This window comes from Microcaecilia unicolor, chromosome 13 (assembly GCF_901765095.1).
Source record: "Microcaecilia unicolor chromosome 13, aMicUni1.1, whole genome shotgun sequence".
Lineage (NCBI taxonomy): Eukaryota > Metazoa > Chordata > Amphibia > Gymnophiona > Siphonopidae > Microcaecilia > Microcaecilia unicolor.
Genome location: NC_044043.1, coordinates 99,681,475 through 99,706,424, shown reverse-complemented (window position 1 = coordinate 99,706,424; position 24,950 = coordinate 99,681,475). Strand labels below are relative to the sequence as shown.

General features: G+C 42.8%; 1 protein-coding gene across 1 annotated transcript in view; it reads right to left on the bottom strand.

The window, feature by feature from the left end:
* Nucleotides 1-24,950, bottom strand: part of SPEN (spen family transcriptional repressor) — a 210,987-nt gene that overhangs the window by 65,714 nt on the left and 120,323 nt on the right. Inside the window, exon 6 of the mRNA XM_030186169.1 lies at nucleotides 14,273-14,424. Within this exon, the coding sequence (XP_030042029.1) occupies nucleotides 14,273-14,424 (152 nt within the window). The remainder of the gene's footprint in view (nucleotides 1-14,272; nucleotides 14,425-24,950) is intronic.

The following is a 24,950-nucleotide window of genomic DNA, read 5'->3' as shown; positions in this document are numbered from 1 at the left end:
GCTAAACATATATTTTCTTAAATGTTTCCACTATTCATGATGTATTGTAAGCCACTGTTACGTCCCTCACCTGTTCGACGCTCCTCCCGGCTAAGTCATTCCGCACCTCTGTCCAAAAGGGACAAGGTTCAGTCTTAGGAGGGTCTGTTTCAGTTTCCTAAGTCTGGCAGCCGTCATCCGGCTTGGAGCAAGAGCAGCAGCCATCTTGGCTAGCTCAGGAGGGGGCAGCCATCTTGTCTAAACGAGAACAGGAAGGAACTCCATATCTGGTCGTGGGAGGATCTCCTATGGGGGCTGCCATGTTGGATGCACCTGAGTTTGGTTTGCTCTGATTGCTTCACTATTTAAAGCACTGCCTCCAGGCCTTCTTTGCTTCGGCCTCAATTGTTCTGAGGAGTTGCTGTCGGAGTGCTGTTTGCCGGCTATCTTCTGTTCCTGATTTCCTGTGTACAGGACCTTGGCTAGTTCTTGGATTTTGCTTGTTGGCTGCCTGCCTTGACCCTGGACTGATTTTTGTCTATTCTTGCCTATTTGGAGTTCTGGTGCTGGATTGTGTCTGTTTCCTGCCATCCTGGTCAGCGGCTGTGCAACCCCGCCGGTTCCAGAAGTCCTGGTGGCCACCTGCAGCTGAGGGCTCAACTCTTGGTGAACGGTGGTCGCTTCCCAGGTGAAGCTAGGGGTTTGTCTGGCTGCCTGACCGAGTACAGCATCACTCCATCTCAGCCGTGCTCAGTCGGGGCACAGGGGCTCACTACTACCAGGTCATAACAGCCACATTGAGCCTGCAAAGAGGTGGGAAAATGTGGGATACAAATGCAATAAATAAATAAATAAATAAATAAATACTCAGAGCTGTGGGTAGATCTGGTTCAATGGGTATGAGTAGTTGCACATCAACAGTACAGATGTGGAATTTTGTGTCCATTAACCGAAGCAGCTCCAGCTAGTCTTCTGGTAGATATTAAATAAAATGGGAGACAGAATGGATCCTTGTGACACCCCACAGTCCAGTGGCCAAGGTAATGATGTGCTGTTGCTGAACAGAACTGATTGTTGTCTATCTGACAAATAGGATTTGAAGCAAGTAAACACTGTGCCACTGATACCTATTTCTGCCAGTCTTGTAAGCATCATATTATGATCCACAGTATCGAAGGCTATCGAGAAATCGATCAACATTAGTATCGAGGCAGATCCCGTCACAGTTTCTGTGCAGATCATCAAGAAGGGACACAAGAACTGTTTCTGTTCCATACCCAGGTCTGAAGCCAGACTGACATGGGTCTAGCCAATTACTGCTAAAAGAAGATGACCCGACATGGCCGTGTTTCGGCCCAAAGGGCCTGCCTCAGGGGTCTGGTAAATCTCTGATGTTGTAAAATCTTTGTGATGTCCACAATGGGACAGAAGCACTAAAAAACAAAAAGCCATCCAACCTCCTCGCATCCACCTCACTGTTTTGTTTGCTGTTCGTGTTTACGTAAGGTTTGCAACGCCTCTTTGCTTTGTCTAGCCAATTACTTTCAATTAGCCAGTTGTTGAGTTGACTGCAGACTGTCCTTTCTATAAGTTTTGCCAGGAAATGAATGTTAAAGACTGGTCGGTAGATTTCGAGCTTGTCCTGGTCCAGTGAGCTCCTTTTAAGTAGGGGACACACCACAACTTTAGTGTTGCTGGCAGCTGCCCTTTCATAACAGAAGAGTTAACAATTTTAGTGGCCCCTTCAATGAGGGCTGTGCTTGCTCGTTGTACAATCTTTAAGGATATTTTCAAGCACTTCCTCTGTGACCTGGTTGAATAGTCCCAGATGGTTGTGCATGATGGGGAAGAGGGAGTGTTCTCTTCATTAGCTGGTAGGAGCTTTGATTAGACTGTCTGGAGGTCCTGATGGAGACTTTTAATTTTGATGTCAAAGTAAGTGGAAAAATCATTGCTGGTTAGTTGTGACTGGGAAGGCTGGTTCTATTGTGGGGCGTGTAGTAGGTTATTTATTTTAAATAACTGCTTGGTTGAATTTGCAGCTTGTTCTATGTGTTGAGAAAAATATTGTTTTCTGGCTGTTACGGCCTGGTACATCGCCATGTGTTTCTTACAGTTGAGCCTATCTTAATCTAGGTGAGATTTTCTCCATTTTTTTCAAGTTAGTGTCCTTGACACTTAAGGATCCGTAGTTCTGGGGAGAGCCATGGGCAACATTTGTTTATGGAGCATAGGGCCTTCTTCAGAGGGGCCGTTTTTTCCAATGCCATTGCTAAGCATGCATTCCAGATATCAACCTGTTCTGACACAGTCATCATCTTTTCATCCACATGGGGGTAGGGCAAAGCCTCTAGGAAGTTTTCAGCAGTTAGACTTCTTCAGTCAAGTCTGAGGCAAAGAATTCATTCAGCCTCTCTGCTATGGCCCTGTCCTCCCCTAGTACCCCTTTTACTCTTTGATGATCTAATGGTCCCACGGATTCCCTCACAGGCTTTCTGCTTCTGATACACCTGAAACAGCTATTAATATGAGTTTTTACCTCTGAGGCAAGGTTCTCTTCATATTCTCTTTCCGCCTTCTTTATCAATGCTTTGCATCTAACTTGCCAGTGCTTATGTCTGTTTAATTTGGATCTTTTTTCCATATTCTGAAAGATGTTCTTTCGGCTCCAATAGCTTCTTTCACTTCTCCCTTTAACCATGCTGGCTGTCATTTGCTCTTCTTTCCACCTTTATTAATACGTAAAATACATCTGGTCTGGGCTTCCAAAATGGTATTTTTAAACAATATCCATGCCTAATTTAAAGTCTTAACCTTTGCAGCTAAGCCTTTCAGCATTTTATTTTAAGCTTTAAAGATTTTTACTGTAACCATACATTGTGTTATCTCTGTAATACCTTGTATCCATGCTTTGTAAGCCGCACTGAACCTGCTATTGAGCGGCAAAGAGCGGGGTATAAATGCTACAAATAAATAAATAAACAAACAATAAATGCAGTCCAACAAGCCAAAAGCATCAAAACACAGCCTACAGCAATATAGAAAGTATAACAAGTAAAAACTCAAAATCAGTTTTGTAACAGAGTATTGCCTCCCTCCCCCCAGTTATGTCTACCCAACTCCCCTCACTGCCGTAGCACCGACTCCCCCCCCCAAAAAAAAATACCAAACCATACGAACCTGCACTATAAGTCCTTCAGTGCACAACCAAGTAAAACAGCCAAAAAAAAAAAAAAGAGATTGGAGCAGGCCCAGTCTTCGGATGATTCCTTGCATTCTGCTTTACACACCATTGCCCCACCTAAATTATATTATTCCTCACCCCCATACCACCATTCTGGACTCTGCCTTTTAAAACAATCAGTCTAGAAGGGCTGCGTGCCAACAGCAGAAGTATAAATATCCTGTCATTTTATCCCTCTGTGGAAAATGGCAACACTATAGCCAAATGAAACTTGCAAAAGACTATTAGGCATATTTTCAAAGCACTTAGCCTTCCAAAGTTCCATAAGGTTATCAATAGAAATCAAACAAAATAAAACATGGAAAAGAAAATAAGATGATACCTTTTTTATTGGACATAACTTAATACATTTCTTGATTAGCTTTTGAAGGTTGCCCTTCTTCGTCAGATCGGACGAAGAAGGGCAACCTTCGAAAGCTAATCAAGAAATGTATTAAGTTATGTCCAATAAAAAAGGTATCATCTTATTTTCTTTTCCATGTTTTATTTTGTTTGATTTCTATTGATAACCTTTAAGAGTGGACTAACACGGCTACCACACCTCTCTACTTAAGATCAAAGTTCCATAGAAACCTACGGAACTTTGGAAGGCTAAGTGCTTTGAAAATGAACTCCTAGATTACCAAAATCCCTCAAACAAAATCTTTATTTCACCATTTTTAACATATTTTCTTGCTTCTGATCATTCCCTTGTTATTCCCCCTGCAGAAGAGTTTGCTAGTAATTTTCTACTAAAATTACTTATCTTCAGTCTACCTTGATTTTATACTATTCAGCTATTTGTGGCAAAGAACAACATTCTGATGTTCATACTAATAAAATTCGAACATTTAATTCTTGAAACTCTTTTCAAATTCTATTATCAAATTTACCATCTAAAGCCCTTGCTACCATGAAACCTACTACCTCAGCACGACTTAAACAGGGCCAAAGCAGGGCCTTTTCCCTTTAGCTCTATTCTCATTATCTATACATTTCAGGAAGGTCTAGTACCCATTTCACGAAGAAGAGCAATTGTATTTCCTACACTAAAAAAAAGAAATCACTTGATTCTACTGCTTTAACTAGTTGCAGGCCTATACTGAATTTGCCTTTTATTTTTAAGTTGATAAAACTGTTGAGAGCTGGATTACTGGACAATCTATTTATCCAACAATTGTTCCAATTTTGTTTAATGCACCTATCCCTACAGTTAATTCCTTTCAATACCTGAGGGTAATTATCAACTATGATAACTTCTCTAAGGTAACAACTTAGCTTGTAGATAATAAGTTGAAGTTAAACACAGAAAAATCCAAGGTATTCTTGTTCTCTTATCCTCCCTCCTTGACATTCCCTGCTCCACTTATACTTTGTAATGTTCAAATACCACTGGTCCCCACTATAAGACTTCTGGGAGTCTTGCTTGACCACTCTCTCAATTTTCAGCCACAATTTTCCTCTTTAATTTTATTTTTTTTATTGTTACATTTGTACCCCGCGCTTTCCCGCTCATGGCAAGCTCAATGCGGCTTACATATTGTATACAGGTACTTATTTGTACCTGGGGCAATTGAGGGTTAAGTGACTTGCCCAGAGTCACAAGGAGCTGCCTGTGCCTGAAGTGGGAATCGAACTCAGTTCCTCAGTTCCCCAGGACCAAAGTCCACCACCCTAACCACTAGGCCACTTGACATTGCTTCTTTAAATTATGCTTGATCCTATCATTCAGCTCACTCCTTCATCCCTCTGCCATACAAATACTAGTTCATGCCCTTGTTCTTACACAAAGAAATTATTGCAATTCACTGTATAAGGGTTTGAGGCAAAAAGACTTACCGGTATGTCAAATCCAATTAATTCAAAACACCTCTGTTAAATTGATCACAGGCTCAAAGAAATTTGATCACGTCACCCCTCTTCTCAAAAATGCACACTGGTTGCCAGTTCAGCATAGAATCACATATAAGATTCTTCTGTTAGTCTTTAAGATCAAGAACTCTAGCACTCCTTTCTTAGCTCATGTCATGACTCCCTATTCCCCACTGCGTGCTCTTCGTTCGTCTCAACAGCACCTCATGGCAGTACCTACATTCCGACATATTGCATACAATACTACACATCACTATCTTTTCAGTTGTTGGTCCCACTTTATGGAATGCCCTTCCATTGCATCTTACGCATTGCAGACCTCTCTGGTGAAATTTAAATCTGACCTTAAAACATTTCTCTTTAAAGATGCTTTTGTACTTTAAGGCTGTCCCTGGGCCAGGCCTACGGGTCATATCAGATTTGATGCTCTAATCCCTCATTGTTCTCTGCTGCTGCTCTATCTTTCCTGTAGTTCATTGTAGTTCCATTCATCCCTCCCAGCCTATTCCCTTTACTTCTTCTGCTTTTCTGTGATCACTGGATGGAGTGGTTTAATACTGATAGGTGTGGAGAGGGTTAAATCAAAAGTGCAGGTTGTAGACTTCAAAAAAACTAACTTGTAAGATGGGGGATTATGTTGTCTGAAAGGGAACATTTGGAACAAGCAGCAAAGCACTGGGCAAAACTGAAAGGAGCTATTATAAGGGGACGTTTTTGTAAGAAAATTAAATAAAAGGAAAAGAAGGCTGCTTTAGTTTCAAAAGTAGCAGATGAAAAGGTAAGAAAGAGGTTAGCCTTCGTAAACTACAAGAGATCGCAGAAAGAGGAAGACAGGTGACAATATCTAGAAAAACTAAGAGAAGCTAATAGATTAGAAAGGAAAGCAAAGATGAAAATGGAAGAAGAAAAAATAGCCAACAGGCTAAAATGGGGGAGGGGGGGACTAAGACATTTTTTTAAGATATGTTAGTTATAGGAGGAAGTGCAAAAGTGTCATTGTGAGAGTCAAAATTGAAGGGGAGCAATACTTAAACGCTGATAAAAATGAGGCAGAATTGCTTAACAAATATTTCTGTTCTGTGTTCGCAGCTGAAGGGCCTGGAGCAGGACTGCAGAAGACAAACACAAACAGGAATGGAGGTGGTAATCCTGAAGACTTTTCAGAGGCCTGTGCTTGTTAAGAACTAGCTAAACTAGAGGTGGACAAAGCGATGGGCTGGATGGCATACATCTGAGGACACTGAAGGAAATTAGGGAAGTTCTGGCAACTCTGCTGGCTGACCTTTTCAATGGTACTCTAGAGTGGGATTGGTCCCGGAAGACTGGTGGAAAGGTAGATGTGGTCTCTCTCCATCAAAGTAAAAGTAAGGAAGGGGCTGGAAACCACGGAGGGTAAGTCTGATTTCTGTGGTAAGCAAATTAATGGAAACACTTTTAAAACAGAGAATAGTAAAGTTTTTTGAATCCAATGGATTATAGCACCTAACACTTCACAAGAGGAGGGTCCTGCCAGACAAATCTGATTAATTTCTTTGATTGGGAGAACAGAGAGTTGGATCAAGGGACAACATTAGATGTGGTGTATTTAGATGTTAACCTTTGACACAGTCTCCACAGATGACTAATAAATAAACAAAGGGCCAGATGCACAAAGCTTAACTTGCTATTAACGTTTGCTTTAGACTGGTTCTAGTCAGCAGCCACCGAGAACCCCATGTAAATGTATTCTAATGAGCTCATTCATAATCTAATGTGTATTCCATAGGATGCACAGCTCCAGAGCAGCTGTAAAATTTCCTCATTAAATTAGGCCTGCTCTGGAGCTGTCAAGAGATGCACAAGTAGGAAGATATAAAAGCTGCCTGCTTGTGCTTCCTACCTCTCTCATCTCCCGGCACCACCCCCCTTGAATTTTTTTTTTTTTTTTAATTTCCTTGATGGTCCAATGCCCTTGCATCTTGTTATTTTGCTGGTGCTCCAGTGGATCCTGACCCCTCCCCCCCCCCCCAATCTTGTTTTTAACTTTCCCTTGTGGTCCAGTGGACCACGACCCCCCCCCCCCCAGAAGATTTTTAAAAAATTTGCCCTGGTGGTCCAAACCCCTTCACCTGAGCAAGCACACACCCCTCTCTCCCTCCTTCGCGCACCTGATCCATATCCCCGCCCAGGCCCTGCCCAGTGCACTCTGGGATGCACTGAGCAGGGCTAAACACCATATAAGGGAAAACCCTCCTTATATGGTGTTTAGCCCTGCCCAATGCATCCCAGAATGCACTGTGCAGGGCCTGGGCGCTGCCATTTTGTTCCGGGCAGGAGGCAGAAGCGACTGCTCCTGCCCTACTGCCTCCACCACACTGTAAAGGTAAAGGGAAGGGCGGGGTGTGGGTCGGGTGCGGGAGAGGTATGTGCCCACAAAGGGGAAGGGGTTTGGTCCTGCGTAGGGGAAGGAGTTTGGTCCACTGGATCACCAGGGGAAATTGTTTTAAAAAGGTTCCGGTGTCATTGGGGGGGGGGGGGGGGGGGGGATTTTAAAAACAGGTGGAGGTCTAGTGTATCAGCAAAAATGCACAAAGGGGGATCTGTGCAGCTCATTTGCATGCGAGCCCCTTTGTGCATCGCTGGGTGTTAGCGATTCGCTAAATTTTAGCAAGGCAGTCTTGTTACGGCTGCCGCCTGAGTGTCCTTGGTATGGGTCCTAAAGTGACTAACTGGGTAGGAACTAGTTGAGTGGAAGGCGACTGAAGGCAGTGGTAAATGGAGCTCACTCTGAGAAAAAGAATGTTACCATTGGTGTGCCACAAGGCACAAAAAAAGATTGATTTTTTTGGATGCGAGGTTAAACATTAGGCAAGGACAGCTGCGTACTACTGTCTTTCATAAAGGGGTGGCTAGGAACACCTTATTACATTTTCAGAGTTAAATTAAGAGCTAGTCTTCCAATTACCCAGTATCTTAGAATATGGCAAATTTGTTCTACGGATAATGATTTTGAACAACAAGCAAGGGAGTTACATGCTAGATTTTTAGCTAGGGGTTACCCTAAAAGTTATTAAAAGGGCATATCTTAGGGCTAAATTTGCACAGAGGGATCTCCTTTTATAATATTTTGATAGAGGTTCTGAAAGCAGAGTGGTAGCGGTGTTACCTTATGTGACAGGTAGTTCTAAAGTTACTGCTTTAATCTATAAATATTGGGAGATTTTATAGGTTCATGCTGTGTTGCAGGAATGCCCCCTGACAGCATATCAGAGGGGTAGAACCTTTGGGGAAATGCTCACATATAAACAAGCAGATTATTTGCAGGGTGATGAGAACCTTCTTGGCAATGTCCAATATGGTAACTGTCAATGGTGTGCACTTACTGTGGAGGGAGTTAATTGGCAGGTGGCAGGGACTATATGAAACACTGTTGCTAAAAATAATACAAATTGTAATAGCAACAATATGTATTTGATACAATGTCCTTGTCAATTCAATTACATAGGCAAATCTAGAAGACCTATAAAACAGAGACTGAATGAAGATGTCTCCTATTAATGCTGCTGCTTTGACAGCTCCCATTGTGAATCATTGGCGGGAGGAAGTAACACAGATGGAATGTTACTGATCAGATAGAAATGGGAAAGGAGGGAGCAACATTGATGGTCTGCTCAATTATAAAGAGCAATGGTGGATTTTTTCACTAGGGACTGTGACCCCAGCAGGTTTGAATTTGGAAATAGATTGGACTGCAGCTATGTAAACTGATCTGCTGATGTCACTGCTTTTAGTAATTTTATTGGTGCAAAAGGGTCAGGGGATTTATTTAAAATTCGCTCAGTGTCGGTGTGTTAATAACAGTATGAGGCAGGCACTGATGTAGTATGTGCGATTTTTCAAGTATAAGGAACGTGTGTTTCACTTTATGTAGTCAATTTTAAGCACAGTTTTCTGACTGGTGTTTTTATTTTGTAGTTACGGCGGACCACACCCTGAGGCAACATTTGCGAAACATGCCACATGCTGGTGGAGGTGTCCGGGTTATGCCGAACATTTCCGCCATAGCGCGGCTCCTCTGACTTTTTTTTAAAACCAAGAACAAAAAACAAAAGCCGACCTCCGCAGAGACAAACTGGAGGAAAGCCTCAGTGCAGTGATTCTGGTGGACAAAGAGTTGCCCTGCTCGTTCATGCCTTTTTTTTTTTTTTTAAACGGCTGCTTCTCCTTAAGCTGCAACTCTCTCCCACTGAAATTCAGCACTTCCCAGCACCAAATGAGCAATTAGCACTGCCGTGGGACAAGAGGAAAATAGGGGGAGGGACCCGGTACCCCGAGTGTAGCACCCCTGAGGCTAACAGAGACCCTCACAGACCTCAGCCTCTAAGCTAGAAAAATCACCAGTGCACAGAAGCAGACCAACAATATGAAAAACCAAAATCCCCTCTCTCGGGTTTTTTTTTTTTTTTTTTAAATACAGAGAAAATAAAGGAAAATAGAGAAGAGACTGAAGGGCTCACCTGCTGGAGATTGAGAATACTGAATCTAGGCCTAGTTGGCCAGGGCTCTTATTGGCTCTCTAGAGTCAGAGTTCTCAGTCAAGTTGACCCCAAGATATCGTATACCTCTAGGCGCCGGAAAACTAGTTTTTAATAAGGCTACTTGATCATCAGGGATAGTCACATTCAAAGCCTCTGATTTGTCCATATTAATTTTAAAGCCTGAAACCTGACCATAGTTGTATAGAACCAAGGTTACTACTGGAAAGGACACACCTGGGTCAGTAGAGGTTAACAATATGTCGTCTGCAAACAACAAGATTCGAGTTTCAACCTCTCCTTGTTTCAATCCCTGAATATCTGGATGCATGTGAATATATATGTACATAAGTACATAAGTACATAAGTAGTGCCATACTGGGAAAGACCAAAGGTCCATCTAGCCCAGCATCCTGTCACCGACAGTGGCCAATCCAGGTCAAGGGCACCTGGCACGCTCCCCAAACGTAAAAACATTCCAGACAAGTTATACCTAAAAATGAGGAATTTTTCCAGTCCATTTAATAGCGGTCTATGGACTTGTCCTTTAGGAATCTATCTAACCCCTTTTTAAACTCCGTCAAGCTAACCGCCCGTACCACGTTCTCCGGCAATGAATTCCAGAGTCTAATTACACGTTGGGTGAAGAAAAATTTTCTCCGATTCGTTTTAAATTTACCACACTGTAGCTTCAACTCATGCCCTCTAGTCCTAGTATTTTTGGATAGCGTGAACAGTCGCTTCACATCCACCCGATCCATTCCACTCATTATTTTATACACTTCTATCATATCTCCCCTCAGCCGTCTCTTCTCCAAGCTGAAAAGCCCTAGCCTTCTCAGCCTCTCTTCATAGGAAAGTCGTCCCATCCCCACTATCATTTTCGTCGCCCTTCGCTGTACCTTTTCCAATTCTACTATATCTTTTTTGAGATACGGAGACCAGTACTGAACACAATACTCCAGGTGCGGTCGCACCATGGAGCGATACAACGGCATTATAACATCCGCGCACCTGGACTCCATACCCTTCTTAATAACACCCAACATTCTATTCGCTTTCCTAGCCGCAGCAGCACACTGAGCAGAAGGTTTCAGCGTATCATCGACGACGACACCCAGATCCCTTTCTTGATCCGTAACTCCTAACGCGGCTAAGGGTTCAACCACCAGTGCAAAAAGGAGAGGGGATAAAGCACAGCCCTGCCTCATACCTTGAGATAGAGGGAACAGAGGAGACCTTTAGCCATTAACTCGGACTGAGGCACAGGGGCCAATGGAGAAAGGAACTTGTTATACCCGTTCTTTCCAAAACTGCAAACATGAATGGCCAATGTACCCTGTCAAACGATAATAAACATAAAGGCACCTTCACAGTTTCGGCGTAATACAACAGATGCAGGGCTCGACGTATATTATCAAATGTTTGACGACCGTGAATGAACCCCGCTTAATCTTCATGAATCAACAGAGGGCGATAGTACTGTAATCGAGAGGCCAATATCTTGGTAAAGATTTTGTAATCTACCCCTAGAAGAGAGATTAGATGATAATATCCACACATCTGGGGATCGTTACACGGTTTGGGTATAACTGTGATGGTCGCCAAGTTTCACATCTCAGGAAGCACCTGGCCTTCACTAAAGGAATTAAATACCCGCAAGAGCAGTGGGGCCAAAAGCCTATAAAAGTCTTGTAAAATTGATTAGTGAAGCCATCCTGCCCTGCTGCCTTCGTAGGAGACAAGGCGTGGATCGCTTGTAGAACTTCATCTAATTCGATAGGTCTAGAAAGTAGTTGCTGAGCCCCAGGAGGAAGCCTAGGTTGGGGAACTTGATCTAAGAAAGCAAATATAGCTGCCTCCGAAGGAGCAATATCCAGGTATAAAGTCTCTCATAGAACTGCCGAAATAACCGCTGTAGATGTAACTGGTCTGAGACCACCACGCCACATTTTCATCTTTAAGACTTGTACTTATAGCTTGGTTTCCAATGCAGAAGTGTGATTCAGAAGCAACTGATTTTGTCAATTTTTGTCTGTTGCAGGTTTATGAATACTGGGCTTTTGCATAATGCAATTAAGTCAGAAATACTATGGTTGGGGAAGAGAGAGTTGGTCCCCTCTCCCATATTAGTTTGAATTTGGTGGTTAACTGTTCAGTAGAGAATAGGGGATTTGGGATTCATCTTAGATGAACTGAACATATAGGTGTGACATATCACAATTTGTTTAAAACTAATTTCTAAACTGGCTTCTCACTTGATGTTAAAGTTGACCATCACAATACTACAGAAGTGCACATATCAGGATCAAGTTAGCTTAAGTTCAGGAATCGATAAGAGGAGGGAATAGAGGAAAAATTGCTTCAGAAAGCACTGGATTTATAGACCTCAATCTGTAATTCCTAAAGGTCACAACACACACAATGAATGGAATGCATTCCTGTGAACTTTTCATGCATTTGTCTTTAACCGTTTAAAAAGCCCTGATTGGTACTTGGTATCTTTTTAAAGCTGTGAGTGCCATCTTTGTTATTCTCAGTGGCTGAATGAGCACAGGAAGGACAGCTGACATTGAGAAAGGTATTATACAGCTAGAAATTCATAGAGTTCGTTATGGACCACAGTAAAGTCTTTAGGAACTGGGTATCATTTTTATTGTAGGACCTTTTGGTGAAGGTACAAGTGAAGTTCTTGCGAAAGCCAGTACAAAACAGTAGCACCCTCTCAAGCAGACCTACAAGCCAGTTAAGTTGCTAGCTTTCAACCAGATTCCTTGCAAGTAAAATAAAAATAATGTTAAAAATTGCTTAATGAATGTAATAATATTGCAATATTAACAAAAGGATAAGGAGGTTTTTCAGACCCATGATGAGAGAGCTCAACAAGTAACTGTCAAACAGGCAGTCACCGAAGTTCAAGATATTTTCTCTTGATAGAAGTAGTTGAGCATCTGAGGTCTTTTCCTCCTTCCTCCCAGTAATATAAGTAGACTCCTAATATATGCACTTGCATAGTACTGTGAATATCACCATTTGTGGCACTTCCTTCAGGGTTCTTAGAACTGTTCCCTAGTTACATTCTTACCTTTCTCAAGCTGGTTTAACTAACCTGATGCAAGCACTGATAAAGTCTTGATTACCTTACTGTAATTTGATTTTGTCAGGCCTGTCTAAAAAACTGATTAAAAGATTGCAGTTAATACAGAATACAGTGACCCAGCTATTGCCAGGGCTGAATATGAGGGATCATGTGACATTTGGGTTTAATTCATCTGCACTTGCTAGCAGCAACAAGAATTGTTTTAAAAATTCTGTTGCTAGCATTCAGAGATGTGCAGGAATAGATTTCATTTGTACATACCACTGAGACCGTTAAGGTCTGCAAAGAAAGGGCTACTGATGGTACCAGACTAGTCAGAAGTGAGGCTGGTTTGTATGAGCCACTGTGATGTTTCTGTTGTTGCTCCAGTATACTGGAACGCTCTTCCAAAGCATATGTGGACTGAAGAAAATTATCTTTGCTAGCAAAAAAGAATAAAAGACCTGGTTATTTCATATTATTATAGGGGTTGAGTGTTTCTGTTTTAAATTTTATGAAGTTTGTAACAAATGTATATGTGTATTTTATAGCTGTATATCACATCGAGAGCCTTGACTGAAATCATACTGATAAAAATAAATGAAATGCCAAATTTTTATTTTATTTTCTCTCTCTTTTTTTTTTTTTTTAAACTAGAAGTGAAATAGAGTAATTCTTAGGTGATCCCTACCATGTTATGTAATTTGCTACCAGGAAATCTTCTTACAAGCTGTATCTGTTTACAATATCATTTAGTAATAAAGGAGCACCTAGGGTTAAGCTAGTTAAGTGACTGCCTGTCCTCAAAACCCTTGCAGGTATTTATCAATAATAAAATAATAATTTAAGCACTGATCTGACTTATTTCCGAAATGTGTACCTCGTATTTGTACTGACCCAAGATTAAATATTTTCAAGTAAAAGAAACTTCAATTTCATACTGTACAATAAATATGAATAATTTAATAATGTGCAAATAACTAGCTCTTGTTATTATTATTTTAGCATTTACAGAACACCTTAAACCAGATTAAAGTAATAATAAAGTGACAAACAATGCTTGTATTAGCTCCCTGTTTGTGCCATCATATTCTGCACCATAACAATAACAGTTGTACTTTAGATATGGTTCATACAGAAGGTTCTACTTGTTTCATGAATTGATCAGTGTCAGAGGTCATGTTTACAGGAAGAGGAAACAAAACAGTCTCCTGATATTCAGTGTGAAAGCAAACTCTGAAGCAGGCTTCCAAAATCCTCTCCCTACTCTACAGAACTACCAGAAACCAGCTTTCTGAAGCACATTAACATAACCATGACACACATCAACTCTTATCAATACATTTTACCTAGGGATTCCCAACCCAGTCCTCAGGATATACCTAGCCAGTTGGGTTTTGAAGATATCCACAATGAATATGCATGAGATAAGAGTTGCATGTGCTACCTGCACTGTATGCAAATTTGTCTCATACATATTCATTGTGGGTATCTGGAAAACCTGACTGGCTAAGTGTGTTCCGAGAACTGGACTGAGAACCGCTGCATTAACCTATCCTAAATCATGGGTCTAAAGTGACTCACATTCCAAGAACCACCACATACCACTATCTCTCCAAAGCGCTGAAAGATGTTGCGTAGGTCATGATAGGTGGTTGTTTTTTCCAGATTACCAATGAAGAGAGTCCTTGTTGCTTTAGGGTGAAATTCATCTATCCTTTCATCCAAAGGCCGAAATTCATTTTCACTTTCTGTTTCTATAGAAAAGATATATAAACATATACCTTAATTTCTGGGTAAAATTTGATTGACTGAGTGAAATACTACCACAGTTTGTATATCTGGTATCAATTTATTATATTGATGGCTCCTACAACTCCTGGTTTTCATTTTGTGATTTTGAAATAAATCTGTTGTTGTTGTTAAGTCAGTCACTGGCATGTTTTCTCTGCACCCTACTCTGAGCTATTATACAGAGGGAATCCAGAGAAGACACACATGACAGAGTATCAGGGTGAGAACTATTGTCACCATAATGGCTGCACCTCATTGATAAAGATGCTATACTCAGGATGAATACTGACATCTATTGACAAGAACTATTCTTTCTGATGAAAACAAATGGAGGGCGAGAGGGCAGAATGTGATCACTATAGCCCCCCCCTGAATGAATTCAAATCCAACATAGCAGAGTGGGAAGCAGTCTGTACTGTCAGATCCATCAAGACTGAAAAATCACCAGGCACTATCCGGTACTAGACCCACTGGTGTGGGAACTCAGCCTTGTTTATGTTTATTGAAAGCTTAATATGCCGCCACTTCTAAAAACAAGATCGAAGCGGTTTACAAAATAAAACAACAGTCAAGAAAACAGAAAGGAACTTCAAATACGGACAGGAAAGAAAATATCAATCAGCAGGCACAATAATAGCAAGTACAGAAAGAAGGATCTGCAATGTCAGACCTTAACTGGTCTGGGGAGAAACACCGAATGCAAGGGTAAAAAAAAGTGAGTATTCCCCAAGGGGGGAGGGAAATCAGTTCCAAGGAATAATTATTCTTACCTGCTAATGTTCTTTCCTTTAGTCTTACCAGACCAATCCAGAAGATGTGGTTATGTCCGAAAGACAGACGGAGACAGGAAAATGTTCTGTGAATTCCCAATAAAGGCACTATGCATCCAAAGCCCCTCAGTATTTTGAATAATCAAGCAATAAAATGATGATAATATTCTTTAAAAGGTAAACCAGAGTTGTATGTCACCCACCTTTGTTATTTTGGGGGCAATTTTATAACTGGGCACCTCCAGTTAAGCACACCAAGGCTGCACATTGAGCAGCAACTATATTATGGCATATGTGCACAGATGTAATTACAGAATATTAGCGCAAGTTAGCGCTAGCGTGCCTAAAGTTAGATGTGCTCATTGACACCAAGACAATGGCAGGCATAAATGGACATGCCTTACTGTTCCATATTATGAATGTTAACTGATAATATGTTATGAGTTACATGCATAAACTGGAACCACGCCCATGCCCCCACTGCAGTTACATGCTACCTTACAGAATACCATGTTCTTCTCCATAGTCCTCCCTCCAAAATGGAGAGAACCCACTGATTTATATGAAAAGGAGAGACTACTTTCAGAAGGAAGGAAAGGACTGTCTTAATGGAAACTCTCTGAAGGAGAGTGCCAGCAGATACTCTATGAGCCAATGTTACAGCTAGAAAAAAAGATTGTATTCAAAGTGAGATCATTAGGTGTAGCTTTCTTGACAAGCTCAAATAGCATTTGCCCCAATGCTTTGAGGATCAGATTTAACATAACATAGTAGACGACGGCAGAGAAAGACCTGCATGGTCCATCTAGTCTGCCCAACAAGATAACCTCATATGTGCTACTTTTTGTGTATACCTGACCTTGGTTTGTATCTACCATTTTCAGGGCACAGACCGTAGAAGTCTGCCCAGCACTAGCCCCGCCCCCACCACCGGCTCTGCCACCCAATCTCCGCTAAGCTTCTGAGGATTCATTCCTTCTGAACAGGATTCCTTTATGTTTATCCCACGCATTTTTGAATTCCATTCCAGTTTTCATCTCCACCACCTCCCGCAGGAGGGCATTCTAAGTATCCACCACTCTCTCCGTGAAAAAATACTTCCTGACATTTTTCTTGAGTCTGCCCCCCCCCCCCCCCTTCAATCTCATTTCATGTCCTCTAGTTCTACCGCCTTCCCATCTACGGAAAAGGTTCGTTTGCAGATTAATACCTTTCAAATATTTGAATGCCTGTATCATATCACCCCTGTTTCTCCTTTCCTCCAGGGTATACATGTTCAGGTCAGCAAGTCTCTCCTCATACGTATTGTAACGCAAATCCCATACCATTCTCGTAGCTTTTCTTTGCACTGCTTCAATTCTTTTTACATCCTTAGCAAGATACGGCCTCCAAAACTGAACACAATACTTCAGGTGGGTCCTCACCAAGACTTACAGGGGCATCAACACTTCCTTTCGTCTGCTGGTCACACCTCTCTCTATACAGCCTAGCAACCTTCTAGCTACGGCCACCGCCTTGTCACACTGTTTCGTCACCTTCAGATCCTCAGATACTATCACCCCAAGATCCCTCTCCCCGTCCGTACATATCAGACTTTCACCGCCTAACACATACGTCTCCCATGGATTTCTACTCCCTAAGTGCATCACTTTGCATTTCTTCGAATTGAATTTTAATTGCCAAACCTTAGACCATTCTTCTAGCTTCTGCAGATCCTTTTTCATGTTTTCCACTCCCTCCCAGGTGTCCACTCTGTTACAAATCTTAGTATTTAGGAATCTACAGGCTATTAACCCTTCTAACCTGTCCTCCAACATCTCAAATCTCTTCTCTACTGCTATGTCAACCAAGTCCATCAATGAGGCTGTCTCTTCCTATAATACTATTCTGTCATCTGCTTTGGACACTCTCGCTCCTCCCGTGTCTCGTCCTGTTAAACGTACCAAACCTCAACCTTGGCTGACCCCTACACTCTTGTGCCCGCTCTGCTGAATGACTCTGGCTTAAATCTCGTGCCCATGCTGACTTCTTACACTTCAAGTTCTTGCTGACCTCCTTCCAATCTGCTCTCCAGCTTGCCAAGCAGGACTACTACATCCAATTAACTAACTCTATTGGTTCAAACCCTAAACGTCTCTTTGTCACGCTTAACTATCTCCTTAAAGCGCCTTCTCCTCCAACTCCCCCCTTCACTTTCTCCCCAGACTTTGGCTGATTACTTTCACAATAAGGTTCACAAGATAAAACTTGAACTCGCAACCAGCTCTCCTCCACCCCTTCTTCCCTTAGTCCACTCTCCCAACCCTCTTACCCCTACCTCCTTTTCTGAAATCACTGAAGAAGAAACTTTACTTCTTCTTCAATCCTCAAAACTAACCACCTGCTCCTCTGACCCTATTCCCACTCACTTACTCAACACTATCTCTCCTGCTGTCACCCCCTTCATCTGTCATATCCTCAATCTGTCACTATCCACTGCGACTGTCCCTGATGCCTTTAAGCATGCCGTAGTCACCCCGCTCCTCAAAAAACCTTCTCTGGATCCTACCTCTCCTTCCAACTATCACCCCATCTCCCTCCTTCTTTTCTTATCCAAATTACTAGAACGTGCTGTCCACCGTCGCTGCCTCGACTTTCTTTCTTCTCAAACTATTCTTGATCCGCTCCAATCTGGCTTTCATCCCCTTCATTCAACTGAAACAACACTTACTAAAGTCTCCAATGATCTATTCCTGGCTAAATCCAAAGGGCTCTAATCTATCCTCCCCCCCCCCCCCCCCCCCGTGAGATCCGTCTTCTTCCTAGGTCCCCCTCTCTCCCCCAGCAAAGTGTGTCCTCTTCCCCCGGTGAGGTCTGTCTTCTTCCCCGGGTCCCCTCCCTCAGCAAGGTCCATCTTCTTCCCTGGGCCTCCCTCCCTGTCCCCTGTGAGGTCAGTCATCTTCACAGGTTCCTCACAACCCCCCCCCCCCCCAGCAAGGTCAGGGTCCCCTCAACCTCCCCACACAGCTCCCTGCCTGCATGTCTGATGTGTAAGTCAGATCAGGCATGCATGCAGACAGGCAGTCTGGGGAAGGAGACAAGACAGATGAAGTCACACAGGCTATGAGTGACTACATCTGTCTTCCCCCCTCCCGACTTGCTGCTTGTTTGCCTTACCTGACTCGCAGATAAGGTGTGCAGCACACAGACTGGGGAAGACCCCTAGGGGGGGGGGGGGGAGACAGATGCAGTTATTCACAATCTGTGTGACTGCATCTCTTCTCTTCTATCCCCTCACAAGACTGAGTGCTCCCTTTTTCTCAATTGTGCGATTAAAAATTTTAATTGTGCAATTGATCATGATTGACAATTTTAATCAAAATGCAGCCCTAATTTTCTACACTCCAGTTGCTTATTGGCCAACTTGTGAACCTCTTCGGCCTGCTCCTGTGGAAGAGAATCCACAAGACTTGGTGTACTGCGGACTAAAGACTGCAAAAAAAGCAGCCAATAAGCATTGAGGCTCAAAAGGCTTTCCTCCTAAACAAGTCAAGTATCCAAGTCTCTCTACCTGGGGGTGCCAAGACATGAGTCGTAACTCCTAGCTCGTTTGAGGGCAGATTCGACCACCAGAGAATGGTGAGGCAACTGGGCCCTCTCGAATCCTGTAGCCTTCTGGATACAATACAAATATTTGAAAGGTATTAATCCGCAAATGAACCTTTTTCTGAGACGGGAAGGCAGTAGAACTAGGACATGAATTGAGGTTGAAGGGGAGCAGACTTGGGACTAATGTCAGGAAGTATTTTTTCATGGAGAGGGTGGTGGATATGTGGAATGCCCTCCCGCAAGAGGTGGTGGAGATGAAAATGGTAACGGAATTCAAACATGCATGGGATAAACACAAAGGAATCCTGTTTAGAAGGAATAGTTCCGTGGAACCTTAGCTGAGATTGGGTGGCGACTCCGGAAATTGGGAAACAAAATGGGAGCTGGGCAGACTTCTACGGTCTATGCCCTGATTGTGACTGAATAGACAGGGATAGGCTGGATTGTAAATTTTAAGGGGCTTCAACGTTAGCTCCAGAATTTAGTACAAGAACAGTGCCGGGTAGACTCTATGGTCTGTGCCCTGACAGAGGCAGGGACAAATCAAATTTGGGTATACATATAAAGTATCACATATCATGTGAATGAGTTTATCTTGTTGGGCAGACTGGATGGACTGTACAGGTCTTTATCTGTCGTCATTTACTATATTACTGCGTATCCACCTTCTTAGGTGCAACCTGCAATGAGAGGGGGAGATTCCCAGTTCTTCGTCAGTGCATCTTTAAAGATAGGGTGCAATGGCATTGCGATCCATTTCTTAGGAGGAGTCTCTTAATCTAGGACAGTTAACATTTCTGCCCTAGGCTCTTCCTCAGTCTCTAACTTAAATGGGATGTCAGAACACATCTCTCTAACAAAACCAGTGACACAGACTCTCAGGTGGGGACGGATCAAAGGGTATCCCATAAGACTCCTCCTCTGAGAAGTAGTGTGAGTACTCTCTGAGTCCCACTCAAGACTTCCACCATAATCAGACCTGGCTGAATGAGTCTGTGCCTGCCTTGGCTCAGTGGAAACATGTACACGCCCCAAAGAGTGCCGAGTACAGCCCTACCCTCCAACTCAGATGAAGCTTCCTCTCCCGACGTCGAAAGCAGTACTGTATGTGTCGAGGACAATACTATTTCAAGGTGCCGGTCTCAAGGATCTCAGCACAGGCATGGACTCAGCCTCAGGAAGAATCTGGGGCTCATCCGCAGTTGGCACAAGTACCCTTGTTGCCTGAGAGGTCTGCAGCTGAAACATCTGCACCAGCTCCTCCCAGAGCGTGGCTCAGAGCCTCTGATTGAAGGATGGCATCGGCAAAGGCGGGGGAGCGGCAGCCTGCAAACGCATTGGTGCCAAACTGGTAGCAGGGACATGGCTGCCTAGAGACTTGCACACCAGCACCTCTTCCAAAGAGGGGGAGTACTCCTCCAAGTGCCGGCACCTTCTCTGGTACCAAAGCTGATGCCCCTGGCACCATGTGTCGATGAGGACCAATGCTTGTACTTCTTGAGCTTCCCCTGATGCTCAGCATCGCGGTCCTATGGTGCCGACGAGGATGACATTGAACCCATATGTATCCTTGGTGTCAGGTCCAATGCTGACCAATCCCGGGGCCTGTTCTCAGTGCCCAATGTCAAGAGACCTTCTCGATGCCAATGCACTCCCAGTGGATGTCGAAGCCTTGGCAGCCACAAAGGTCGATGCTCCCAATGCCGATGACAATGTACTGGCCTTTGAGGAGCCAAACGTTTCTCTTGTTGGACCCCCTGCATCCTCTGTGTCAACTGCATTTTTAAACAGAGTGCACCAAGAGTGAAAATGTGACAAAAATCACCTGATTTCATTAGGTGTACCTCTTGAAGCCACTGAAAGGTCTTCTAGATCATCAAGAACAGAACTGCGGCCAAATTAAAATCCTCAACTGTGAGCCGAAAAAGGGGCAGTGTTCAAATTGAGGTTGGTGCTCTAGCCTAAACGGGCTTAGCAGCTTGCGAAAAATAAAGGAAACCTGAAAAGCCAAAAAAAAAAAAAAAAAAAACCTATTAAAATAAAGGGAAATTAGAAAAGAAAAATAAGAATAAAAAAATAATAGCCTAGAAAAGGAAAAATGCTCACATGAAAAGGCACTGCAAAACAAAGAGAGAGAGAGCGCTCTATGCAGAGAACACAAAACGTGTCCTCCCTGCTCCGATGAAAATAATGACACTGAGGGGACCTGTGCTCGTGCGGGCAGGCAGGAAGGCACCAGTGCATGAGTAGTGCGACGCTACTAGAAAGCTCTCAGTCTCACTCGTCAGATAACGTCACCCAACTGTCAGAATACAAAGGCTTGTTTGTCCTCGGAGAACTCATGGCTCCTTCAATAATGGCAAAATTTCCAGGCCCTAAGGCAGCAAAGCATCCCCCACACCATCACATTTGACTGTTGGTATAATGTACTTACTGTATTTGCTTTACACCAGACATAATGGGACCTGTTTCCAAGTTTATTCAACATTTAATATACCACCCTTGGTAATTACCATCTCAGCGGTGCACAATAAAAGTCAAAATAAGATAGAAGAAAGTTACAGGTCTGAAAGAGCATACAGAGGGGTGAGAAAAAGAAAACAGACCACTGTTTAAAATGTATATCTACAGATTCCAATGCCAACCCTCCTAAAGGAAGACTGGGTTAAGGTCAGATGTCAAATTATTAAAAAAAAAAAAAAGTGAAAGGGAATGGGACAGGTTGAGCTATCTGTGAGTTTTCAAGCAGCAAGATTTTGGAAAGATTTCTCATTTACCTTTCAGATATCAAGTTCTTATTTAGATTTTAGAAAAAATGTTAAAACTGTTATTTTGAAAATTTGAATTATGAAGTAATCTGTAATTTCTGATATGGCTATGTACAATTTCAAATTTTCTATGTTTATATTGTATTATTCATTGTTTTGAATTTATTCTGGTTATAGGTTATTCCTGGAGTTTGCTCCAGCTCTTATATTGTTAACCACTTAGAACTACAAGGCATTAGCAGTCTACAAGACTTTTTTATGTTATGTTATACTTCAGGAGAATCCCACTCCACTGAAATAAGAGCTTGAGTAGCTTAATGTAAAGAAAAAGCCTTAGAAGACTTCTTAATACCTTCCAAGATAGGATCTCCCCCCCCCCCCCCCCCCCCCCACAATCCCCGAAGAAGACTTCTGCACAGGAAAAATCTAAATACTTAATGCTTCTAAGGTCGTAGAAATAATAGAAAGAAGTTAGTACCTCTTAAAAAGATTTACCACCGACGACCAACCCCTTCTGCCATAGGAATTTCTACAAAAAGAGGCTGACCTAGAAACAAGAGATCTTGGCTGGTCTGAAAGTGCCTCTGACAAGACAGACAGATTCCAGCTGAATCTACACACCTTCTCTTGGCTGAAAAATCAGGTTCCATAGCAGCAGATATAGAGGGAGGTACCTCAACCTCTTGGGCCCCCTAGGACTGTTTAAACAAGAAAGCAATCTTTGGGTGAAAAAGGAAGCTCCAAAGCAGTAGACTACACAGACTCTGAAACAAAAAGCAAGGGCAGATGCTGGCTCTGCTACCACCCCGGGTGGAACTATGCCAAAGTGCTGGAACATTGGCACCCTGATTACACGGAGGAACACATGCATGATGCCCAACACTTCTAAAGGCTAAAATCGAAGGCGGAACCAGACAAGAGAAAACCACAAGGACACAGCTGTAATGCTCCGAAATCAATTACTTTCAGAAATACATCAATCGGTGACCCCCGAAACCAGGTAGGAACAGAAAGACAACTTAACAAAATAATAAGAAAATCCAACAGTCAGCACAAATCAAAGTCCCGAAACAAAATCCTTAGACTAGAAGCGATAGCAATAAGGATGCAACACCTAATCACATACTCCAATCAAAGAACCCAGTGCTTTCAAAACTGCACCCTGCTACACAAATGAATACCATCAAACTACTCCTAACAATCTACTCCCTATCACTGATTCACCCAACACTAACCACCCCACACACAGAAAGAAACATCATACCCATACTACACATAAGTACATAAGTAGTGCCATACTGGGAAAGACCAAAGGTCCATCTAGCCCAGCATCCTGTCACCGACAGTGGCCAATCCAGGTCAAGGGCACCTGGCACGCTCCCCAAACGTAAAAACATTCCAGACAAGTTATACCTAAAAATGCGGAATTTTTCCAAGTCCATTTAATAGCGGTCTATGGACTTGTCCTTTAGGAATCTATCTAACCCCTTTTTAAACTCCGTCAAGCTAACCGCCCGTACCACGTTCTCCGGCAACGAATTCCAGAGTCTAATTACACGTTGGGTGAAGAAAAATTTTCTCCGATTCGTTTTAAATTTACCACACTGTAGCTTCAACTCATGCCCTCTAGTCCTATTATTTTTGGATAGCGTGAACAGTCGCTTCACATCCACCCGATCCATTCCACTCATTATTTTATACACTTCTATCATATCTCCCCTCAGCCGTCTCTTCTCCAAGCTGAAAAGCCCTAGCCTTCTCAGCCTCTCTTCATAGGAAAGTCGTCCCATCCCCATTATCATTTTCGTCGCCCTTCGCTGTACCTTTTCCAATTCTACTATATCTTTTTTGAGATACGGAGACCAGTACTGAACACAATACTCCAGGTGCGGTCGCACCATGGAGCGATACAACGGCATTATAACATCCGCACACCTGGACTCCATACCCTTCCTAATAACACCCAACATTCTATTTGCTTTCCTAGCCGCAGCAGCACACTGAGCAGAAGGTTTCAGCGTATCATCGACGACGACACCCAGATCCCTTTCTTGATCCGTAACTCCTAACGCGGAACCTTGCAAGACGTAGCTATAATTCGGGTTCCTCTTACCCACATGCATCACTTTGCACTTGTCAACATTGAACTTCATCTGCCACTTGCACGCCCATTCTCCCAGTCTCGCAAGGTCCTCCTGTAATCGTTCACATTCCTCCTGCGACTTGACGACCCTGAATAATTTTGTGTCATCGGCGAATTTAATTACCTCACTAGTTATTCCCATCTCTAGGTCATTTATAAATACATTAAAAAGCAACGGACCCAGCACAGACCCCTGCGGGACCCCACTAACTACCCTCCTCCACTGAGAATACTGGCCACGCAATCCTACTCTCTGCTTCCTATCTTTCAACCAGTTCTTAATCCATAATAATACCCTACCTCCGATTCCATGACTCTGCAATTTCTTCAGGAGTCTTTCGTGCGGCACTTTGTCAAACGCCTTCTGAAAATCCAGATATACAATATCAACCGGCTCCCCATTGTCCACATGTTTGCTTACCCCCTCAAAAAAATGCATTAGATTGGTGAGGCAAGACTTCCCTTCACTAAATCCGTGCTGACTTTGTCTCATCAGTCCATGTTTTTGTATATGCTCTGCAATTTTATTCTTAATAATAGCCTCCACCATCTTGCCCGGCACCGACGTCAGACTCACCGGTCTATAATTTCCCGGATCTCCTCACAGACCAATCAGACACACAACACCTCACCAAACTGCCAATAACCTAGATAAAACAAGAACTTCAGCACACGGACAACAACAACAGAAGTGAAAGAAAAGTCCCAATAAGCTCACAACAACAAAGAAACGACAACTAACAAAAATCCAAATAACCCCAAACACAGAAGACCCATACCAAAAAATTCAAGTGGGTTACATCAACGCCAGATCCGTATTAAACAAAACAACAATAATTACAGATTGGATCTCATCAGATAACCTTGACCTACTCTTCGTCAATGAAACCTGGATCCATGATCAAAAAGACCCTATAATCACCTATGCCCTCCAGGATACAAAATCACACACTGGACCAGAAAGGAAATAAGAGGCGGAGGCATAGCACTAATCCATAGATCCCACTTTACCACTGAAACCATCGCTGAATCTATAATACCCCAAACTGAAACTGCATCAATAAGAATCCATAACAAAACCTTTCCCGATCACCTGAACAGTGTCTTGTTTTACAGACCACCAGGAAACTGGCATGAATGCCAGACAAACTTCATGGACTTCATTGCAACTACATGTGCAACTAACTCCAATATATTAGTATTAGGAGACATTAATCTCC